This window comes from Canis aureus, chromosome 21 (genome assembly GCF_053574225.1).
Source record: "Canis aureus isolate CA01 chromosome 21, VMU_Caureus_v.1.0, whole genome shotgun sequence".
NCBI classification, from domain to species: Eukaryota; Metazoa; Chordata; class Mammalia; order Carnivora; family Canidae; genus Canis; species Canis aureus.
Genome location: NC_135631.1, coordinates 1776571 through 1798544, shown reverse-complemented (window position 1 = coordinate 1798544; position 21974 = coordinate 1776571). Strand labels below are relative to the sequence as shown.

The 21974-nt window shown below is 56.9% G+C and overlaps 1 protein-coding gene and 1 long non-coding RNA gene across 2 annotated transcripts in view; one reads left to right on the top strand and one right to left on the bottom strand.

The window, feature by feature from the left end:
* Positions 1–1467: 1467 nt before the first annotated feature.
* LOC144292151 (uncharacterized) lies at positions 1468–10022 on the bottom strand. Its single transcript, XR_013359639.1, has 4 exons — positions 9870–10022; positions 7243–7353; positions 4461–5535; positions 1468–4091 (listed from the first exon to the last, which is right to left on the bottom strand). It is a non-coding gene; the product is annotated as an uncharacterized LOC144292151 (long non-coding RNA).
* The window catches only part of AHNAK (AHNAK nucleoprotein), a 32108-nt gene continuing 19385 nt past the window's right edge, over positions 9252–21974 (top strand). The window contains exons 1-4 of the mRNA XM_077861983.1: positions 9252–9406; positions 20381–20483; positions 20789–20945; positions 21386–21573. Of these exons, the coding sequence (XP_077718109.1) occupies positions 20789–20945; positions 21386–21573 (345 nt within the window). The 5' untranslated portion in view covers positions 9252–9406; positions 20381–20483. The remainder of the gene's footprint in view (positions 9407–20380; positions 20484–20788; positions 20946–21385; positions 21574–21974) is intronic.

Below are 21974 nucleotides of genomic sequence, written 5' to 3'. Positions count from 1 at the left end.
GTTCAATTCACATTTTGAGGCATAGGCAAAAGCAGTCATGATTCAACCTTTGGTCTCTAGTTTATGGTTTTATACGTGTTCTTTCTCTGCCACCCTCTTAGTCCGTGCACAGAGAAGGGCTTAGCTAGGGAGGGGAAGTTGATCTTTGTAGGTACAGACGGTCTGGTGGCTGGGGAGAGGGTAAGGCTGTAATCTAGCTGGGTACTTGGACATAGTTGGGGTTCTGGGAAGAGTGGGTGGAGCAGAGTTGCGATGTGGAATCCAGCTGGGTGAGGATGGGCTAGTTCTTGCTCAGGGATTGCTCCCTGGCAGGTCATCTTGGGTTGGATCCAAACTTGCCACCTGTCTTGCTTCCAAGCATTCCATGCTGCTCTTGGTTAGGATCTAAAAGTGCTAGTTGCTGGCTGGGCTGGGGCCTCACCTAACCTGTCAGACTCCCTTCACAAATTCCGTTTCCCACCACACCTCCCTGCTCCTTTGCTTTTGTAATCTTCACCCCCTTCCTGGTATCCTTGACCTTCCCAGGAGCTGAAGATTTGGTTGGGAGAGACCAGGTTATGGAAGGTTTGAAGGGGCAGGTCGGAGAGGCCCAGGACTGGGGCCTGTTGTCGAAAAGGGTTTCCTCAGGGTAGGCTAGAGCTTGGGCAGCAGCTGGCCTGGCGCCCCATGTGGATTGGGCGGGTCTGATGGACCCAGCCTTCCAGCCTCCTTTGACTGCAGGAAGAGTGACTCATCTGCACGTCCTGCCTCCTGTGCCTCAAGCCTCAAGGTCTGGCGGTTTGGTGCAGAGGAGGGTGGCCAGGTTGTTGGATGTGGCCAGGCTTGTGCTTGGGGGAGGGGCAGTGCCCACAAACGGAGGTGGGGTGGGTGGCCTCTGCCAGGCTGGCTGTTGGCCTCCAAAGTGGTTGGAACCAGAGGGCCTCTTCTCTGCCCTGGTGGGCAAGAAAGAGGTTAACAGGAGTTTCTAGCGGCAGATGTGGGGGCGGGGTAAGAGGAGAGGTCCATCTGGAGTTGGTTGGTCTGCCCTGCCCTGCCCAGGGGAGGCCTGAGTCACCGTACAGCCTCAGGCTGGGGACTGGCACCCTCCCCGACCCCATCTGATCCTGGCTGGGGCCCCTGTGCTTGCTGGAGCTCTGCCTGGCTCCCTGCTCCTCCCGGCCCTGCTTGGCTCTGGCTCACCCAGGCAGCCAGTGAGCGCCTGCGCCAAGGGGTGTCTCTGGTTGCTGGGCCCATTTCCTGACATGCCTGGGAGGCTCGTGCCACCCGCGCACCACCTACAGCTGGCATCCCGGCGCCCATGCGGCAGTGCGTGCCGGCTGGGGCCGGCGTCCCAGGGAGGGAAGGGTAGGGAAGGGACCCTGAGTGGGTTGGGCCGAGAACAGGGTACGATGTTGATAACTAGAGTAAGATGGAAGAAACCATTTATTTGCTTACTGGGCAAATGCTTAGCATATCCCGAAAGGAAGATGGAGAGAGGAGAGGGGTCTGGATTCAGGTGCGTTTGACTGCAGATGAACTCTTTAATTCAGCATAATTAAGATACAGGGTAATGTTAGTTTCCAGTGGACAATATAGCGATTCCACACTTCCCTACATCAGCTGGTGCTCATGAAGACAGGTGTCCTCCTTGATCCCCATCATACCTGTTTCCCCCATTCCCCTCCTTTGCCCTCTGGGGACCATCGGTTCTCCACAATTAAAAGTCTGTTTCTTGGTCTCTTTTTTTTGTTTTTGTTTGTTCATTTTTTTTTTTGTTCATTTTTTTTTCCTTTGTTCATTTGGTTTCTTAAATTTCATATATGAGTGAAATCATACGGTATTTGCCTTTCTCTGAATGGTTTATTTCCCTCAGCATGATACTCTCTAGCTCCATGGTGTCCTCACTGCAGATGAAATCTTTGCCAAACCCAGCGTGTGAATGGGAACGCCTGAGACTTGGTTCAGCCTGTATAGAAACTGGTAGATACTGGTTATAAGCAGCTATTTATTATAGCTTTGTTGGTGCTTCTGCTTAAATCACTTATTAAAAACTCAAGCCTTTAAAGTTCTTCCAATAAAGACGTAGATTGTCATGTTTTTTTCATGTCCTGTTTGAGCTGGAGTTGGACAGCTGCTCTGCACACTGGGTCGGGCCCATCCCACCAGCTGCCCACATGCCCCAAATGTGCCACTTCCTCTTTTCAAAGGTGGGGGAAGGGTCTAGAATGTTGAAGGGAGAGGAATGAAGTGTTTTGGAGGATCCACCCAGCCATTTCTGAAATCAATACTGTGGTTTTCATGGCAACCAGCACTCTTTGTCCTTGGGACCCAGAACTTTCCCTCCTCATCAGATGGGTTTTCCTGGGTGACTGTGGCTTCCCTGGCTCACCCTACCAGCTGTGCCTACAGTACAGGCTAACTTCCCCAACTGACTTTGGTCCTCTGTGTGTTTGGGTGCAATTCTGGGGTCCCCACCTCCTCCACACCTCCCCTCATGGTGTGGAGCTAAAATATCAGTGCTCCTGAAAGGTTAGAGAAACAGCCACCTGCTCCTGTCTGTTTGCTCTAATCAGGCTGGCATAGCTCCCGGAGGAGGCTGTCGTTTTACTCCAGTGGAATTACTGGGGTGTCCCGGTGCTCCAGCACCCAAGGGATGGGTGCAATGGTGGTAAAGTGGCTGCTGGGTGCTGCATTGTATTCATTTGAATGTCTCCCAAGAGGCAGAGTAACCCTGGGCAGGTGGGACTGTTTAAGTGGCAAAGGTTGTCTTGGTGACCCTGGGTCTCTAGGTGTTCCTGGGCTCTTGTCATCCTTGTAGCCCCCTCCCTTTTGGGAGGGAACCACTCCCTGCCCCCTGTTTTCCTCATTTCCTCAAGATTCCAAAGGGAGCCTGCTGACCCTACCTTGTTTACACAATGGGCTGGCCATGTGCAGAGCAGGGGCTGGATGGTCAGGGTTTGGGGCTATTTCTGATCGAATCTCCCATGGAATGTGCTTCCCTCCACTTCCAGCGGCCCCCTCCCCTCCCCAGCAGGAACAGCTGTCATGTGAGGGCCTCTCTCGCTGGCTCAGCCCTTTTGCAATCATCTGGCTGGCTCCGCAGGGATGGGGGTGGATAGTGAGGATGGGCAGAGCCAAAGGGTAAATGAGGGGACATGACAGGGCAAGAAGGGCTATGTCGTTGAAGGCCCAGGGAAGAGGGGTTGCCAGGGCCAGTAGGAGGGGTGGAGGCAACTGAGTAGGCCAGGGAGGCAGTATGACAATGAGCTTAGGGTGCCCATCAGAGGCAGTGGGGGCCGCAATGCGACAGGAAACTTTCTAGGTGCAGGGGAGACCAGCTGGTTATAGCGGGACCCTGGCCAGTCATTCTTCAGGGAGATCTCCATTTCCCTTGAGTCACAGGGGAGCATGCCCTGTCAGTCCCATTCTCTGTGGGGCCTGAATCACCCACTTGCCAAGGGTGTTGGCTGCCCTATTGTGGAAGAGCCTGTGCCCTACCCCACCCACTCCTGTTAGGACAGGGGTTAGCAGACACACTCCTTTAACCCACCCTCCCAATGCGAACATTCTATCTCTTGAACTCAGACTGACAGAATGTACCTTATGCAGGAAAGCCGGGGAGACCACATTAGGTAGTCGCTTTATTTTACCCAGGAGGAAACCAGCCCAGAGAGGGGAAGTGACTTATCAAGGGTGCATGCTAGTCTTTCCACAGTTCTCAAAGCCACTCACTGAGTCACTTTTGTTCCTAAGAGCAGGAAGGGGCGCTTCCCTCAGACTGCTGGGCCACTAGGATTGACCAAGCACACTCGGTTTTGGAGGTAGAGGGTGGTATCCAAGGCTGCTAGCAGCCCTGGCTGGTAAGAGGCACAGAAGTGGAGCAGGTCCCAGGGCAGGTCAAGCCCGGCACTCCAGCACTCCAAGTCCTGGGGCGAGCAGAGGGCACAGGGCGAGCAGAGGCGGGACTTCGAGCGTCAGGAACCTCAGCTATGTGGTGACTCAGGCTCTGGGCAGCCTAGGCCCTTCCTTTACTGCTCAGCCTGATCTCAGCCTGGACTTGGGAAGTTGCAAGCAGAAGAGGGAGAGAAGCCCAGGCTGGTCTCCCTTTACCCCTGAAACCGAAGGAAAGGCAGAGGAAGTTGGAAAGGATGGCAGAGAAGCAGATTCCAGAGAAGGGGAGTGGAGGCTGCTGGTCCCCCTTCCCTGCTCCCAATTCCCTGCTGGGGCTGCAGCAGCTCTGCTCACTCCAGCTCCCTCCCTCGGCTCCTGTTTACAGTTTGCCTGTCTTGGGCTCAGATCTGAGCTCTTCTCTTCTGCTCCCCCTCCCTCCTTCACAGCCTTATTCAATCGTGTTTTGCCACTTGTTTTCCTTAATCTCCACATTTCCTGTTCCCCCCAAATCTGCACAGGCACACCTCCTGGCCTCCAGGCCACCTCTCACCCTGCCAGTGCAGGTGTCCTGCTCCCTCTGTCCTGCTCACCTTGCCCGCTTTGTCCCCACTCTCTCGTCTGGATGCTCTTTTGAACCATGTTTCCTCCCAGAATCTGTGCTCAGAGCCCCACGTGTCGTCTCTCATTCTCTAATCAGTTTTAACTTGGGTTCTGCTTTGGCCTGAAGATTTCAATTAGGACCGAGTGTAATGGGCGGGTTTCCTGTATTCGCTCTTGTCTGATCTGATCTGAGTGATTCAGGAACTCCTTATTGAAGCCCAAGGTTTTATACAGGCTGGAATTTAAACTGGGCTGGAACACTTGGCTTCACGTTCTGAGTTTGAGTGAAGAGTCTGGGGTCTCAGAGTTGCTTAGGAAATAATATCTGGATTCCAGAATCACTCCGAGAGGTTTGCTGTTCACCGGGGAAGACAGATTAGGAAGCAATGAAAGTGAACATGGATGGGCCTGATGTTTGGGGAGAGGCTCATCTCTGGGAATGTGTGTATGGGTGGGGGTGGGGCCTGGGAGATTCCAGGTAGCTCAAAGAAGAGGTAAGAGTCATTTCTCTGCTTCTAAGGCAGATATGTCAGAGGGCCCTCATGGGAGGGGTGGGGAGTCTACTTTCAAAGAGACTGCAGATTGCACATTTCACTTCCTTTCTGGGATCATAGTTTAAAAGCCATGAATACTCTCTGAGCAGTCGCGTCTCATCTTCCCTGTAATACACGGATTTTAGAGGAGGGGACTGTGGTGAGGAGGGAGGGGAAGGGGAATCCCCTGGCCTGGGGCCTGCCCATAGAGCGCCCTCTGTGGTTGCTATGGAAACAAGCATACTAGGCCAAAACAGAGGCATGTCGCTTGGCAACGGAGCCCAAGATTCATCACACACACTGTGCGTACACATCAGGGAAACTCCTGGGTTGGGAGGGGGAGCAAAACTTCTGGGGAAGCTGGGGTATCCCCGTGATGATGAGTCCTAGGACTCACTCAGCTTTGCCAGCGAATCTGCAGGACCTCGTTGTTGGTGTCTGGTACCTCTGAAAGGTGATGGAGTACCAGCAGGAGGGCTGAAGTCCTCCTGGATTCCCGGATAGCCTTTATTTCGGCAGAGGAATCTGAAACCTTCAAAAAGATACAGATTTTCCTTGCAAAATTGAGACTGTCAGGGGGAATCCTTTTATAACTTAAAAAAACAGTGTGTGTATCTGTCAGTGTATGTATGTTGGTGGGAGGAGAGAGGTGTAAGTGTAAAATACGTGGCAGAATGGATAATATCCCATTTTCCCAAAGCATAGGACCTGCAGGGAGCTCAGAAGACATTTTCTTCAGGACCAAGCACCTTGAGGCAGGTGTTCCATCCTGTTGAGTTCTTTATTCCCTGAACCACCACTACCAGCACCACCATAGGCCCTTGTGGCCTGTCACCGGACACACAATAAATGTTTGTGCGGCTGTAGGAGAGGCCTGTAAGTGGGGAAATTGTTCCCTGCCTGAGAGGAAAGGGGAATGTTGGGGTTTAGGATGCTGTTGTGAAAAAGACAAGGGCTTTGGCGCCAGTTATCCCTGTAGTTCATTCATTCATTCATTTCACAAAGTTCTCCAGCCACTGCTCTAGGCGCAGGGCAGAAAACCAAGACCAAGGAAATCCCTGTCTTCATGGGGCCTAGATGCCAGTGGGAGGTTTGACTCTGCTTCTGAGCACTGTGTGCCTTTAGGTAAATCACCAACCCTGTCTGAGACCGTGCCCTCCTGGAACACATGAAGATTAGATGATAGCGCCTGCTGCAGCAGGAGACACAATAGCCATTAAGATAGCTTTGGGGAGGGGCAGCCTGGGTGGCTCAGCGGTTTGGTGCCTGCCTTCAGCCCAGGGTGTGATCCTGGAGACCCAGGATCAAGTCCCACGTTGAGCTCCTTGCATGGAGCCTGCTTCTCCCTCTGCCTATATCTCTGCCTCTCTCTCTCTCATGAATAAATAAATAAAATATTAAAAAAAAAAAGATAGCTTTGGGGGAAAAAAAAAAGTAGCTTTGGGGGGTGAGGGAAAGGGGGCTACAGCAATTATACTCCTGAAAACTGTTGAATATATTTTCTCCCCTTGGGCCAAGGAAGCTGACCTAGGAAAGTCCAGCTCGTTTTCCAGCAGGCAGGGACGGGATTGTGTGTTTTTTTTTTTTTTTTTTTTAATGGGGCAAGGGTCTGGGTGACTCCTTCTCTATGCTCCTAGCTTGGAGTGTGCAGGGAACAGTCCCCAGGACCACCGTCAACCAGGCATTTTGACACTCCTACCTCTGAATGAAGTATCTGGACAGTAATCCCTGCTCTATAGTTGCTCCCAAACCAGCCTCTCCTGCCTTCTTCTCTGTTGACCAAGAGGGTGGCCAGAACAAACAATGGAGCAGATAAGTTGGCCCTGAGCCCAGGACACTAGCCTCTGCTCTTTCACTCCTGGGGGGCCGATGAGCCCATGCTCCAGGGAGGATCCAGCATCCACACCCTCCCCTGCTGGTCCTTTCCTGTGCCAGTCCCTCCCTCCAAACTCCTCTCTGCAGATCCCCTGCATCTCTGGGTATATCATCAGAAAACCTCTGTGTAAATCCACTCCCGTTTAAGTATGTTCTGGGAAAACTTGCACTTTCAAGGAACTTTGGTGATTCATAAAGTTAAAAATCCTTTGGTCAACTGTTAACAGTGGTTACTTTTGGGGAGAGGGCCTGGGTGAGGGAGGAGGGACACATTTACCTTTTGTTGTTCTACCTTTCTGTATTGTTTACATTCTTCACCAGATGGAGGCATTGGTTTTATTTCAAAAATGTCAACAAGGATTACCTGACTTGTAGCATGACGGGCCACTCTAGTTTCTCTGTATTCTTCTTCTTCTTCTTCTTTTTTTTTTTTTTTGGTTAGTTTCTCTGTATTCTTGCTCCATTTGTCAAAAAGCTGAGAAAAATGTTACTGACAATGAAATAAGAATTAAAAGCCACTAGTAAAGGAAATAATTAGTTCTTAGCTCTTATGTCTTAAAAGCACCACAACGTTGAAAAGTTTAGATTTGTTTCCCTTAAATAAAGTAGGTTCTAGAAACAAAATGGAGGAGGTGCTTCTTTCAAAAGCCTGGGCTCGTGACTGTGTGGTGGGACTGCCTCTGCCCTGGGTTTGAGTCCCTATCTGTGTGCCTGTAGGTCTGTGTGTGTGTGAGTGTGTGGGTGGGTGGGGTGGGGTCTGGGAGAGAACAGACTTGTACCCAGGAGCAGGAGCAAGTGAGAGACAGAGAGACATGGAGAGACACAGAGAGACAGAATGCTGATGCCCAAGCTCTACTTTGTCTGTCTTTGCATGTCTATGCCTGTCTGAATGTCTACACATGTATCTCCACCTTTATGCATCCATTGTATGAGTCTCCACACAGCTAGGGCTCCTTTGCCGTGTCTTCCCTCCCCCATGCCTGTGTTGGTAACTGGACCTGGGACACAGCCCCCAGGGCTGGCAGCAGAGTTGGCTGCTGGGTATTTTTAGCCTGTAAACATGTTTGCCATTTCAGAGGACAGGGCCGCAGGTCTCAGCCCCAGCCCACTCATGATCTGCCGCAAGGAGGGTGCTCCTGCCCAGAGCCAGGTCTTCTCAGGGTCCCAGCCTGGGGTCTTCCTTCCTCAGCATTTGGGAAGGAAGGAAAACCGCCTTGATATGGGTAGTGGCTGGCCACCTAGGAGGGAGGATAAGAGGATTCATGGGGGAGAAGAGAATGGGAGTGTGGAGGGGGGGCTGGGTGGCCAGAAGGGCCCCCGAACCCCATCATTAAGCGGTTAATAAAATCTCATGGAGTTAGAAGTGGCTGTGGGAAAAGGCAGTAAATTTGGAAGCAGCGTCCTTGCAAGTGGGGAGGTGGGGGAAGGGCTTAGATAAGAAATGGGGAGGTAGGGGATCCCTGGGTGGCGCAGCGGTTTGGCGCCTGCCTTTGGCCCAGGGCGCGATCCTGGAGACCCGGGATCGAATCCCACATCGGGCTCCCGGTGCATGGAGCCTGCTTCTCCCTCTGCCTATGTCTCTGCCTCTCTCTCTCTCTCTCTCTCTGTGACTATCATAAATAAATAAAAAAAAAAAAAAAAAAAAGAAATGGGGAGGTAGAGGCAAGGCTGGGGCTCCAGCTTCCCGGGGTGGAGCCCGCAGAGGGCTGCCGGCCTGACTCCCCTGTGGCCGCGGTGGCCGGAGCAGCACCTAGTGCGTGGGGCACTGGTGACTCCACGTGGGCACCCTGGCTCCAGGGGTGGGGCCGGCGTCTTCAGACCTCTGTGGGGGAGGGGCGGGGGGTCAGAAAGCCGGGTGGGGGGGGAATGGGCGCCGCTGCATGGAGCTTGGGAACCAAGTGGGACTGGGGCCTGGGATTTGAAGTGTAGACGCCTGGGTTGAGAGAAAACTCAAAGATCCGCGTCCGGCTGGAGGTTGCGTCGGAATCCCCCCCCCCCCGGCCCCCCAGCCGCCTTCTGAGCCTCTGGTCCTTCCGGCAAAATGAGCTGATCTGCAGCGTCCAGCTGGAGCACGATCCTTGGGGGGCTCCGAGGAGCATTGCTGTGCGGGCGACCGCGCGCTGCAAACCTTGCGGGGGTGGATCCCGGCGCGGGCCAGGGCAGGGGGCGCTGGAGGGGGCGGGGTAAGGCTGCTCCCTGGTCCCCGCGACCCCCCGTGGCCCTCCCCGCAGCAGCGCGCTCCGGGGGCCGGTCGGGTCGGCCCCGCTCGCCGGTCCCAGCCCCACTCCGGCCCCGCCCGGCCCCGCCCTCTCCCCACGGCTCCGGGCAGACCCGCCCGCCCGAGCCGGAGTTACAAGAGCCGCCTCCGCGCGCGAGGGCCGGGCCACTCGGAGCAGCTCCGCCGGGGGGACTGCACCGCCCGCCCTGCCGGACCCGCCCCGACAGGGGCTCGCCGCCTGCAGTAGCCGCAGCACCGCGACCTGGGGCCCCGCGCGGGCTGTGGCCGCGCCCCGGGGCTGAGCGCGCAGGTAGGGGCGCCGGGCGCAGCGCGAACCGGAGAGGGGACGTGGGCCGTAGGGATGGGCGAGGCGCTCGGGCCGGGCGCTCGGCTGCCGCCCAGGCCGCGGGGAGCAAGCTGGGCCGCCCCGGGGCCGCCCGGGGAGGCGGCGCGGCGCGCCCTGGGAGCCAAGCTCTGCCTCCGGAGTTGGGGCGCGAGTTGGGCAAAGTTGGAAACGTCGCTCGGAAGCGTGTTTTGCTGCAGCCCTTATTTCCCTCGGGGGCTGCTTGTTGGTTGGGGTGCCCCGTTCCTGGCCTGGGGGCCGCTGGTGCCCTCCGCCCCATCCCCTCCTTCTCCTTGGGGCGGTGGCCCAGCGCGCTGCGCCCGCTCCTATTCCGTGTTTACTGGAGAAGTTTCCGACGTCGTCGCCGAGGCCCCTCCCGGAGTCCCCCGCCCCCGCGCCCGCGCCCGCGCTCGGTCCCCGCTCCCCGCACCTCCGTCTCCAGCTGCGCGTCCGGAGTCCTCCCGGTCCCACCCAGTCCTGTGCCACCGGCCTGTGCCTGCCCCGCCCTGGGCTCGCCGCTCCGCGGTCCCCGCTCCAGGAGCCTCCCTCCGTCCTGCCCTAACTTTGCAGCGCGCCTCAGGGCGGGCCGGGTGGGAGAAGGGGCGGGGGGCGTAATTAGGGAGATTCCAGCGCTGGGGTGGGCGGGGACGCGGTGCGGTGCGGGCCCGGCCCTCGGCCCGGCCCCTCCCCTCCCCTCCCCTCCCCTCCCCTCCCCTGGGGGGCGGCGCGCTCGCCCACCGCGCTCCCTACCCGTCCGGGCGGGACGGCCCCGCCCCTGCGCCTGGCTCGGCGCCAGCAGCCTGAGGAATGTGTGGCTGGAGCCGCTGACTAATTCAAACCAGAACTCGGGGAGGAGTGGTGAGGGGCCGAGGGGAGGGGGAGGAAGGGGCTGCTGGGGCGGCGGGGGCGGGATGCGGCTGGGCGCGGGAGCAGGGAGGAGGGCTCGGCGCGCGCCTGGACCCTCCGCGGCAGCCGCGCGCTCCGGGAGGGAGGGGCGAGGTCTTGCGCTGTCGGGCGGGCGGAGCGCGCGGGGTGTGTTCGCAGCGCCGTGTTATGTAAGGCTTTCCCAGGCGGGGGGCGGGCGTGCAGCGGGGGAGGGCCGGCCCTCCCTCCCCGGCCCTCCCCGGCCCTCCCCGGCCCTCCCCGGCCCTCCCCTGCCGCGCCAGGACCGGGAATCTGGGGGCGCAGCCCTGGGCGGCGCCGGCCGGGAGGGACACGCGGGGCTGAGCGGCCCGGGCCGTGCGCCCTTGCGCGGGAGGGGAGCCGAGTGGGCACACGGGGCGACCCACGGGGCTCAGCGGGGCGCCTGCACCAGGTGGGGGCCGGCTCTGGCGCCCTGGCACAGTGTGGCCACGGAGAATCGTGTGCGTGTAGTGTGTGTGCCCTTGAGCCTTTACTGGGTGTGGCTGCAGAGAGGTGGCGGGGAGTGTCCGGCTCGCGGTGGCTGCCGAGAGCCCTGCTCTGCGGAGTGGACTTCTGGAAAGGCGGGCTGGGATCCTCCCCGGTCAGTGGGGTCCTTTAGAGAGAGACCTGGAGTTTCGGAGAAAAAAAAAAGACTGGTATTGACTTCTGTGACCCCAGCACAGCAGGGAGCTCCAGTAATTGGTTTTGGAACAGTTTCCTCGGTGAGAATCCCGCCTCCCATATGCAGGAATCCCCTGCCCTTCCCTGCACAGCCCAGTGTTGGTAGGTAGGGGCTGGGCTGATTTTACGGGACATAGTGACAGCGTGAGGGCTGTCGTGATAGGTGAAGCCGCGGGAAGGGAGGAGGAAGAGATAGAAGGTGTTTTGGAAGGCGTTTTCAGGCCTCGATGCCGATGCTGCATCTAAAGTAGGGGAACAGATTCTGCTTCCTTTTCCCTCTCTTCCTCTGCCCCCAGAAGGAAAATCCCTGGGGCTGGGTGTGGCACTCACTTCCTTTCCAAAGCTGAAAGGGGAAGCTTCCTTCTCCTGGGCCCAAAGGGATGATGGGCTTGGGCCAGCGCACAGTAGGTAGAGAGTGCAGAGTGGGGAGCGGAAGGGCACCCCCGGCTTGGGGGGGTACCTCCTTGCTCTGAGCTGTGAGCTGTGGTAGGAAAGAGGTGGGGTAGGGCAGGGAGGGAGAGGACCTAGGACCCTCAGAGCTGGGTTAGCATAGGACACAGGGTCTCGTCTGAAAGGGAGGGTGTGTGAGCCCCTCTCTCAAGCCTTGTCCTCAAGAGAGTATATGCCGGGATGTTGGTCATCAAACAGGGACACATAGGGAGCCAGAGAAGTCATGCGGGGCTTCATGCTGCTGATCTGGGACCCTTAGCAGTGATTCAGGGGCGCTGCTCTGGGCCCTCCTTGGAGAGCCAACCCCACAGAGTTGGGTTCAGGGCGCCAGACTGGGTTCAGGGCACCGGTCCAGGGTTCCGGGTGGGCCACGAGAGAGTCAACCACGGAAGACTTGTGGAGGAGGAGGGCCAGCAGCAGAACAGGGGCAGGGAACGGGCTGGAGGATCTCCTGGGTCATCCAAGTCCCAGGGAGGCCGTGGGTGGAGGTGCCCAGGCACTACCAGGCTAGATTCTTTGGCTCAACTTGGAATTGGCTGGCTGGCCCTGGTGGAGCACGCTACCCAGAGCTTGAGGAGCTGGTTTGAGAGGTTGGGGCAAATCTGTGGGGGTGGAGGGGTGTGTGGGGCTCTAGGGTGTGGTCACTGCCTTCCTCAGAGCTTGGGAACTGCCTGGAGACAGATGAAGGCATACCAGAAGAGCTGGTCCTCCTCTGGATGGGACCACTCCCACTGCTGGCTCTTCCCTGCTCCCCACTACTCCCCAACACCCCCTGGAGCTGGCCTGACCCTCTGCATGTGCTCGAAGTGAGGAAGGGAGGTGGCTGCTGGAGAAGGTTTACAATGGGCGGATTTCAGTAGATGGCGGGGGTGGCCAATGTCCCAGGCCTTTTGCTCTCTGTCCCCCGTGGGCTTTATCCAGGCTCCCGGCTCCCAAGGGCTGGCATATCCCTGGTCTCTGGCCACCCCAGCAGGCTCCCAGGCCTTCCAGAGCAAACTCAGTTTCCTCCGTGTGTGTGTGGGGGGGGGGGGGGGAAGGGGGGGTGGCGGCTCAGCAGGAACGCGTATGTGCGAAGCAGTTTTGATAGAGTCCCTCTTCTTCACCCCTGGCCTAGTTCCCACCAGGGGGGCTCCTGGGCTGTTGTAGCTGGAGGTGTGGTGCCCAAGCGTCGTCGTTGGTGTTTGTGGCCTCATGTGCCTTTGGCCACTCGTGTCCAGCGGTGAGGGGTGTGTTCTGTTACCGGTGAGAGGCCGTCCCTCTGGCTGTGTATGGTGGTCCTGGGTATGTCCCTCTGCTTGCGTCTGGGGCTTAAAGGGCAGGGGATGGCAGTGGGACTCTGCCCCGGTGATGGAGCTCTGATGGAGCCTGAAGGTCAGGTCTAAAGTCACTTTCTCCATCCTGGTTGGGTTCTGGGCCCTGGAATTTGTCTTCAGAGGCCCTTGGGAGGGTGAGGATAGCTCTGGGAACGAAGCCCTGGCTGAGCGATGCCGAGCAAGGCGCTGCACACGGCTGGTCAGGGAGGGGCATCCTGCCTTGTCCCTGGGGGCCAGAGCGGAGGTTCTAGGGGAAGGGGAAATGCCTGGAGCTGATCCTGGCTTCGTGTCCTGGCTGGGCTGGGGGTGGCTCTTTGGCTGCTGGAGCTGCGGGACCTGGCTCTGCGCCCCTGCACTAGCGCTGCCCGGCCGCTGGGTGGAGAGGTCGCCTGCGCCTGGGGAGCCTGTGTCCCCCTGGCAGCTCCGGGCTGTCATCTCTCGCTGCCCCGCCCGCCCGGGTGAGACCGAGCCACCCCTGCCCTGTGGAGAGTGCACCTCTGGTCCTTGGGTAAAGGCTCTCTCTTTCCGGGCTGTGTGGCCAGGGGTGGGGACTTGCTGCCCCCAGGCCCCCATCACAAGTCACAAGGAGGAGGGGAGTCCCTCTCAGTCTGGGGAGGAAGAGGGAATCTCCCTCCCCACTGGAAGTGAGACCTCGGAGCTCACTGGGGGTGGGGGGATGGTGTGAGGAAGCTGTGTGTAGGAGAGCCAGGGGAGGGAGGCAGAGGAAGATATAAAGCCTGTGGGGTAGGAGTGGGGCTGCCCTGAAAGTGGAGGTGCAGAAAACTCAGGCCTGATGGTGAGGGGCCCTTGCTGGGGCTGCGGGGGGGCGGGAAGGAGGGCAGAGAGGAGAGGGCTGGAGTGATAGAGCTGGAGGGCCTTTCTCCTGGTGGGAGTTGTGAGCTAGGCCAGTGGCCTGGATAGCAAGGGAGCAGGAAGATAGGCCTGGGCACCAGGTAGAGGGAGATGCAGACTTGGGGCAGCAGGCTAGCAGGCACAGGCACCCTCCAGAATGGGGGGGGGGCCTGGGGCTGCCCAGACAGGGGCTGTTGTGAGTGGGCGGAGGCTGGGAAGAGTGGGGGACCGGGCTGATGAGCGCGTCTGTGTGCACGCGGTGTGCGTGTGTCCTTGCGTGTCTTTCTGGGAATGTCTCTGCAGCGCCCATGTCGCCTGTGTCTTGCATTGTGTTAGTCACGTTCTCCCTGATAACCCCACCCTCCCCCAACACATACAACATGCCCCCTTGGGCTGTAAGTCCCAGGATGAGCTGAGTAAAAGTTCCTGATGCCAGCTTAGACCCTTCAGATTACCTTGCTGTTCTCCCCTAGTTAGACTAGGGCTGCTGTTTTCCAGACAGAGGCCTGGCAGCTGCATCCATGGAGGTTCGTTCGGAGCAGGCTGAGGCCCTGGAAGCGATGCCACCCCTGTTGTTTTCTTTGTTCCCCTGGGACGAGGGCCTGCCTGCTATGGCTATTGCCCTTTCCCGGTGAGTGGAAGCATCTGCCTTACCCTTGCTGGTGCCTTTCTCTAGAGGGGGTCTCGTGTCCCTGCGAGCCCCAGAAGGGATGACTTTCTTGGCCTTCACTTGATGGGCCCCCAAGAGTCTCCAGGTGAGCTGGGATCTATGTAGCTCAGGATTTCTGAGTCCTGGGGATATGGCCTCCATGAGCCCCCTCAGATCTGGCTTCCAGGAATTCTGGGACTCTGCCCCTCTGGGTCGGCTGTCCCTGAGCTGTTGGCCAGGAAGGGGCTGGCGTGTGGGCCAAGGAGTCTGGTGGCCGCTTGCCCTCCCTCCTATGCTTGTGGCACTGGAAAGGCATCACTGCTCCCTGGGTGAGTCACCTGCTCCTCCCTGGGTCTCTGGGTCTCCGGGTCTCCTAGTGGAATCTCAGCCCCTCCCTTTCTCTGGGTCTGTGCCCTCTCTCTGAGGCTTTCTCCCACCCTGCCTCCCTCTGGGTGTGCGTGGAGGCCTCTCCACCTTCCCTCGGGTGGGTCTCTGGCCCTCCTCCAGTATAGATCTCTTATCTCTGTATCTCCCTTGTGCATTTTTCTCTGTGGTTTCTCATTCTGTGTGTGTATTTATTTGCACCTTCATTCCTCTGCCGAGGGAAAGACTGCTTCGGAGTCACAGAGTCATAGAAGTCTGGGCTTGCATCTCAACTCTTGCTCACTTTTGGGCAAGTCATCTTACCTCTGGGGGCCCGTTGCTGCGTCTCTGAAATAAGGACACCAGTTATCAATCACAATAGGTTGTCTGGGATCGAATGAGACCCCAGGCTTGGAACTATATAGCATACCCCAGGAGCTCGGCAAAATTCTTTTTCTCAGTTTGTTAGGGATTTTCGTTCAGTGCAAGGCTTTTTTTTCTTTGTTGTCTGGCGCTTATGAAGAGTAGATTGCCCCTCTGGGTGGGTCTCTCTTTTTTTTGAATATCCTATCCCCTCATCCTATTATAAGTGTCTGGGACTTTCCCTGGTGGAGGTCTCTACCTGTGTGTGAGTCATTTCATTCTTCCTGGCTCGGGAGATGCTTCTCCTTGGCTTGTGTATACAGTGGGTGCAGGTGGGTGCATGTCGTTGTGCTGGGTAGAAGTTCCCATTGCTGTTGGTATCCTCCCCACAGGGGATGGGAATGCTTTTCTCTCCCCTGGAGGGCACCTCCCGTTTCCATCCTGTGCTGGGCAGATGCTCACACTTGTGCCCCTCTGGTATGTGTCTTGTCTTCAGGGTTGGTGCATGGGAGCATTGAGGACCATGGGCCTGTCTCTCGGGCAGTGGGCCTCTATCCTGTCATCTTGACACTGATGCTGGCTGCAGGGCTGGTTTTGGCTGCAGCAGCAAGTCAACTGGGCCCCCTCCCTGGCTGACTTCATACTGGCTCTTGAAAGGAAGGGGCTTTGTTGCCTCAAGGCAGAGGGGGTAAGATGTTCTTCTGGATGCCACCTCTGGCAGAGACCCTCTGCCCTGGGCAAGGAGTCTGCTTCTTGGATCTGCCTGGGTCGTGCACATCCTCTTTGCAGGTTTTTTTTTTTTTTTTCTTTTTAATGTTTTATTTATTTATTTGTGAGAGAGTGTGCGTTCATGCACGCCGCATGAGGGGGTGGTAGGGAGGAACAGAGGGAGAGGGAGAAGCAGGCTTCCCACTGAGCAGGGAGCCCCACCCAGGTCTGTGTCCCAGGACCCTGGGATCATGACTTGAGCCAAAGGCAGCTTAACTGCTGGAGCCACCCAAGGCTGCCACCCCCCCACCGCCCCCCCGGATTTGCAGTTTTGAATTGACAAGACAGCCTCATTCTCTTTCTGCTTCTGGCCTGAGTTACGGTGTCCCTGCAGTGGACTCTCAGCCTCCCAGATGGAAGTGGACATACCATCTCACTCTTTTTCTGCCCTCCAAGCAGCCCTCTGCCTAGGGGTCCCCACTCCAGGCCTTCCCATCACGAAGGATACTGTGAGCCAGTGTCGGGTGGGCCTTGGGGTGGGGTGTCGGCAGACCAGGATTCTGGGGTCCTGACACTCTCCTACTCTCACCTCTCTGGACCTCTCCTTCCCCACCTGTAAATACCAGATAGCTGTCCCGCAGGACTTTCTGCCTTGGTGGAAGTCTTCCACATTTACCTGGTCTAATATGTTGCCCTGTGTAGTTGTTGAGCTCTTGGAATGTGGCTGCTGCAATCAATAAACTAAAAATTCAATTTAAGTTAATTTATTTTTTATTTTTTTATTTTTTAACAATTCTTTTTTTAATTTTTATTTACTTATGATAGTCACAGAGAGAGAGAGAGAGGCAGAGACACAGGCAGAGGGAGAAGCAGGCTCCATGCACCGGGAGCCCGACGTGGGATTCGATCCCGGGTCTCCAGGATCACGCCCTGGGCCAAAGGCAGGCGCCAAACCGCTGCGCCACCCAGGGATCCCAATTTAAGTTAATTTAAATTTAAATAGTCACATGTAGCCACCATGTTGACAGCATGGCTCGAAGGCATCTTCGAGCTCTAAAGACTTATGAGGCTTGGCTGAATGTGCAGATTTCCTCAGAGTTGCAAAGACTCGGGGCAGGACCCTCAGCCGCCCCCCACCCTGGGGGAAGCCTGGCGTCACCTGACTTCTATAGGAGAAGAAGGGCCCATCTGGCTCCAAGGCTGTGGGAGAGGCTGATGGGACTCAAATGCAGAAAATGGACCCTTCCCACCGTGTCTTTAGTCCGTCCTCATCAGCACCCCAGGTGCAGCCACCTGCGTGGCCCAGAGCAGGTGAGAGGGCAGGGGACTTGCTCCGGGATGCCTTGGAAGGAGAGCCCTGAGCCGGGGCAGGCAGGGTGGTTGGCAGCGCCTCCTGGCCAGGAAGCCAGCGGGTGCCGTGCCAGGGCCAACCTGTAGCCCTCGGTCCAGCGGCTCCTGTTCTCCTGGGCCGGGGACCCTTCGCCACTCGTGCTGGCTCTCCACCCCCCTCCTGAGCTGCTTGGCCTGAGGCCTGTAGCAAGTCCTTCCTGAGCCTCCGAGCTGTGCTTCCGGGGACTTCTGACCTGGGGCTCCATCCTGAGGAGCTGGCAGGGAAGCCGACGGCCTGGCTCCCCTGGCGACCCCCCCCCGCCGGACCCCTGGGGCTCTGACCAATGAAACACTTTGTCGATGGGGTTTTAGGCGTGACCCTTTGCATGTCTGGAGCTGTTGTAGCCTCAGTGACTCACTGGAGGAGGAGGGAGGGTGGGGCCAAGTTGTGGGTGAGGGTGAGCGGGCTGGCTCTCTACACCCCTCGCTAGCTGCTGGCTCAGGACCAGGATGTCAGGCAGAAGAAAGGGGCCCTGCTCCAGGAGGAAGAGTGGGGTGCTAGGATGCCTGGTGGCTTTAGATACCCAAGAAGTCCTCAGGCTGGAAGCCTTTTTTTCCCCCTGTGCTGCCTGGCTTCCTGTCTGCAGGGCTGGCTTCTTAGTGCTGGGGGGTAAGGGGTGCCTTAAAGTTGCAGCTTTGCTGTCTGTTGGGGTCAGGATGACTTCCCATAGCGGCTGCTTGTCCGGAGGGGAAGAGGTAGTTCCCTAGCTCACACCTGTGCCAATAGGCCACTTGCTGGCGGTGGCTCTGGTTGCCCCTTAGGCAGCACCTGTGTCCTAAATACTGCATGTGAGAGTTCGGGTGGGGTGGGGTGGGGTGGGTGGAGGACTGGGTGTCTCTGTGCTGTTTTTACCCAAGCTGTGATCTGCTTGACACCGCGACTGCTAAGCAAGCACGAATTTCCAAGAGACCCAATCCTTTTCTCAGAGGCAAATTCTAATGTATTCAAGAAAACTTGCGAATACTAAGTTCTTTTTGCTGCATTCTTTCCTTTTATATTTCATTCCCCTCCAGGAGGCTCCCAAAGCTTCTAGAACATTCTAGGAAGCTAAACGGGTCAGGACCAGGGCACCTTGCTCGTATTTTATATCCGGGACAGGAACTAAGTCTTTCCAGTCTCCCCATCTGGCACACGGAGTGTACGCATTTAGTAAATGCTGGGGGGATGTGCAAGTTAGGTGACAGTCTAATGCCCTGTAGAGCTCAGGGCTGGGCTGAGCTGTGTCTGTTCCTTCTTGGCTTTCTTTGCCGTGTCTGGTACAGTGTTGGACATGCAGGAGGTGATCAGTACGCATGTATTTATTGATCGGTTGACTAATTTCTGAATGTAAACAGCTTCAGGGTGGGGCTTTGGGTGAGGCTCTACATGATTTTTAGCATCTCCCACACGGTTTTGCAGACATGCTTCTGGATGACTGTGCTCCTGCCATTCTGTGTGGGTGGCTGTAGGCCACGACTGTACCCAGATTCCTCCCTCGTGTCTTCCTAAGGCACCAGTGCAGCTGACAGCTCATCCTGTGGCTAGAGGGCATCTTTGCTCCCAAGTGCCTGCACCTATGGGGGCCTGGCTCAGGGCTCCACGTGGGCAGCCAGATGGGCCCTGACTCACCGGGTCCCCGAGGTGGCTCAGCTGTATTCAAGCCTCTGGGGTGTAGGCTGGCCCTGGCGGGCTTGGGGCTTCTTTTGTTCAGCCCGCTGCACCTGGAATTCCCAGCTGGTGAGGGTCCCCCTGGTCCTAAGGACTGGGTTAGATTGGCTGACCCAGAGTCCGTTTGTCATCAAGGGTGGGAGGGCACCACCATTCTTGCCTTCCGCCTACCATTTGCTGCCAGACCTGGAGATACTCTGAGAAGAGGGGTCTCATGCTGGTTAAAGCTGCACCTGATGTGGTGGAGGGGAGAGAGTTACAGACTCAGAGCCCAGGTATAACAGCCCTCTTTTGTGGGTCTCAGATCTCCCTCTCTCCATCTGTAAAATGTGGACTGCGACATTTCCTTCCTGGAGCTGTCATAAAGAACCTAATGAGAATGTTTATTTTATTATTTTATTATTTTTAAAAGATTTTATTTATTTATTCATGAAAGACACAGAGAGAGAGAGAGAGAGAGGCAGAGACACAGGCAGAGGGAGAAGCAGGCTCCAAGCAGGGGGCCCGACGCAGGACTCGATCCCAGGTCTCCAGGGTCACGCCCCTGGCTGAAGGTGGCGCTAAACCACTGAGCCACCAAGGCTGCCCCAGAATGTTTATTTTATGACTCCTGTGCGCCTGAGCTTTTCACACGCGCGCTCTGTCTTGCCTTCAGTCTTCAGGGAGATCCTGTATCATCTCTGTTTTCACAGATGAGGAAGTGGATGTTCAGAGAAGTCGAGTGACTTGGCCAGGAATACACACACACAGCTGGGAGGATGCAGAGCCAGGGTTTATTTATTTATTTATTTTTAAGATTTTTATTTATTTATTATTTATTTTATTTATTTTTATTTATTTATTTTTTATTTTTATTTTTTATTTTTTAAAAATTTTTATTTATTTATGATAGTCACAGAGAGAGAGAGAGAAAGAGGCAGAGACACAGGCAGAGGGAGAAGCAGGCTCCATGCAGGGAGCCCGACGTGGGACTTGATCCCAGGTCTCCAGGATCACACCCTGGGCTGCAGGTGGCGCTAAACCGCTGTGCCACTGGGGCTGCCCTATTTATTTATTTTTAAAGATTTATTTATTCATGAGAGAGAGAGAGAGAGAGAAAGAGAAAGAGAAAGACAGAGAGATATAGGCAGAGAGAGAAGCAGGCTCCTCCCAGGGAGTCTGATGTGGGATTCGATCCCTGGACCTGGGATCATGCTATAAGCCAAAGGCTCAACCACTGAGCCACCCAGGCATCCCAAAATTTCATTTATTTATTAGAGAGAGAGCACAAGCAGCAGGGAGAGGGAGGAGACTCCCTGCTGAGCTGGGAGTTTGACATGGGCCGGATCCCAGGACCCTGGGATCATGACCTGAGCAGAAGGCAGATGCTTATCCGACTGAGCCCCCCCAGGTTCCCAGAGCCAGGGTGTATGTCAGGGTTTACATCTGAGTCTGGCCGCCCCTTAGCCCCCTTTCTGTGACCCCAGGTTGGAAAGTCATGGATGAATGGAATGGAAGTAGGGGAAGGTTGGGGTTTGGGTCTGGCCTGGAGAATGGAACAGGAATGCCCCACCGTCTTCTGCATTTGGGATTTTGAGCAAGCCAGCTGTTGAACATGAGCATCCTTGTCCCCCTTTCCCTAGGCTGTGTGACCGTGATTCCAGAGGAGAGAGAGAGACTGAGAAGACAGGAAGGAGGGGCGGGCTCTTGGCAAGGCATCCACTCCTGAACTGAGTCCTGCAAAAGGTCCGTGGGAAGGGGAGGGTGTGGCGGAAGGCAGGAGAGGGGTGAGGGCGGGGAGGGACCCCGTGGTGGCATCAGGGAGCTGGGGCCCTGGGTGGAAGGGATGAGGGTCGGTGGCAGCCAATGTCCACTTTCCGTGTTCTCTGCGATGCCTGTGGAACACTTCCCAGTAGAAGTGGGCACCTCGGAGACACTGCCTCTCCCCTTGCGTGCTCACAGCACCGGGATCCCTGGCTTTCTCACCTCTTGGGCTCTTGAGCACCCTCCCCCCCACTGTCCTGAGCCCCCGTTTCCTTACCTCATCCCAGATGGAGAAGGAAGAGGACACGACCCGGGAGCTGCTGCTGCCCAACTGGCAGGGCAGTGGCTCCCATGGGCTGACCATTGCCCAGAGGGATGATGGCGTCTTTGTGCAGGAGGTGATGCAGAACTCCCCTGCGGCCCGCACTGGAGTGGTCAAGGAGGGTGAGTCACCCCAGGGTGTGGCCTGGGTGCCGGGGCGGGCTGGCAGAGGGTGGGGGCCGGAAGGCCACAGGGGCAGGGAAAGGCCAGTCCCAGTGGCTTCAGAACAGTCGGCACCCAAGGCCCCCCACTCTCCTGCCCCCTCTGTGTCCCTTGATCCATCCAGTCCTCGGGGAAAGCGGCTATGGACGATGGTGGCAACATCGCCCTTAGTCTCTCCACTCCACTACTCATGAGCTCGACCACTTTGGGTGATTCAGTGGGCCTCCCATAGGCTTACTTTCTTTCCTCGTCTGTACAACAGCTATTATCACAGTTGCCTTGTAGGGTGGTCAGGAGCCACCTTAAAGGCAGGTGCGTTTGGAGGGCCCCCCATGTGGTGGTCATGCTCTTTTCCCAAGACCCTGTGGGTCTCACTTGCTTCCTGCTCCGCCCTTGCTCAGGGGACCAGATTGTGGGTGCCACCATCTACTTTGACAACCTGCAGTCAGGTGAGGTGACCCAGCTGCTGAACACCATGGGGCACCACACCGTAGGCCTGAAGCTGCATCGTAAGGGGGATCGCTCCCCTGAGCCTGGCCAGACCTGGACCCACGAGGTCTTCAGCTCCCGAAGCTCCGAGGTGGTTCTGGTGAGTGCCTGGCCAGCCCGTCTGTGCCCTGAGCTTTCCCCGACCGCGCTGACCTGTTGGCCACTTGCTGAGCCTTGTGTCTGCCTACTGGACCTCTCCGGTGCTTCCTTCTCCTACTTTCTTTCCTGTGCGCCTTCTGTTGCGCCAGCCTGTGTGTTCTTACTCGTGTGTGGCGTGTAGCTGGTGTTGCCCTTGGAAGTCTTCCATCGATCTCAGAGCACCACAGTTTGGGAACCCACTCATGCTGTCTGGCTCTTGATGCCAGGAGGAGGGTGAACTGCTCAGCAGGAATCTTCCAAATAGTCTCACAGGTGCCCCATTCCGCCTCCCAGACACCATTTTTCTGCTTCCAGAGCCCTGGCCTCACCTGTGAGTCAGAGGCTGAGCAGTGACGTGCCCGG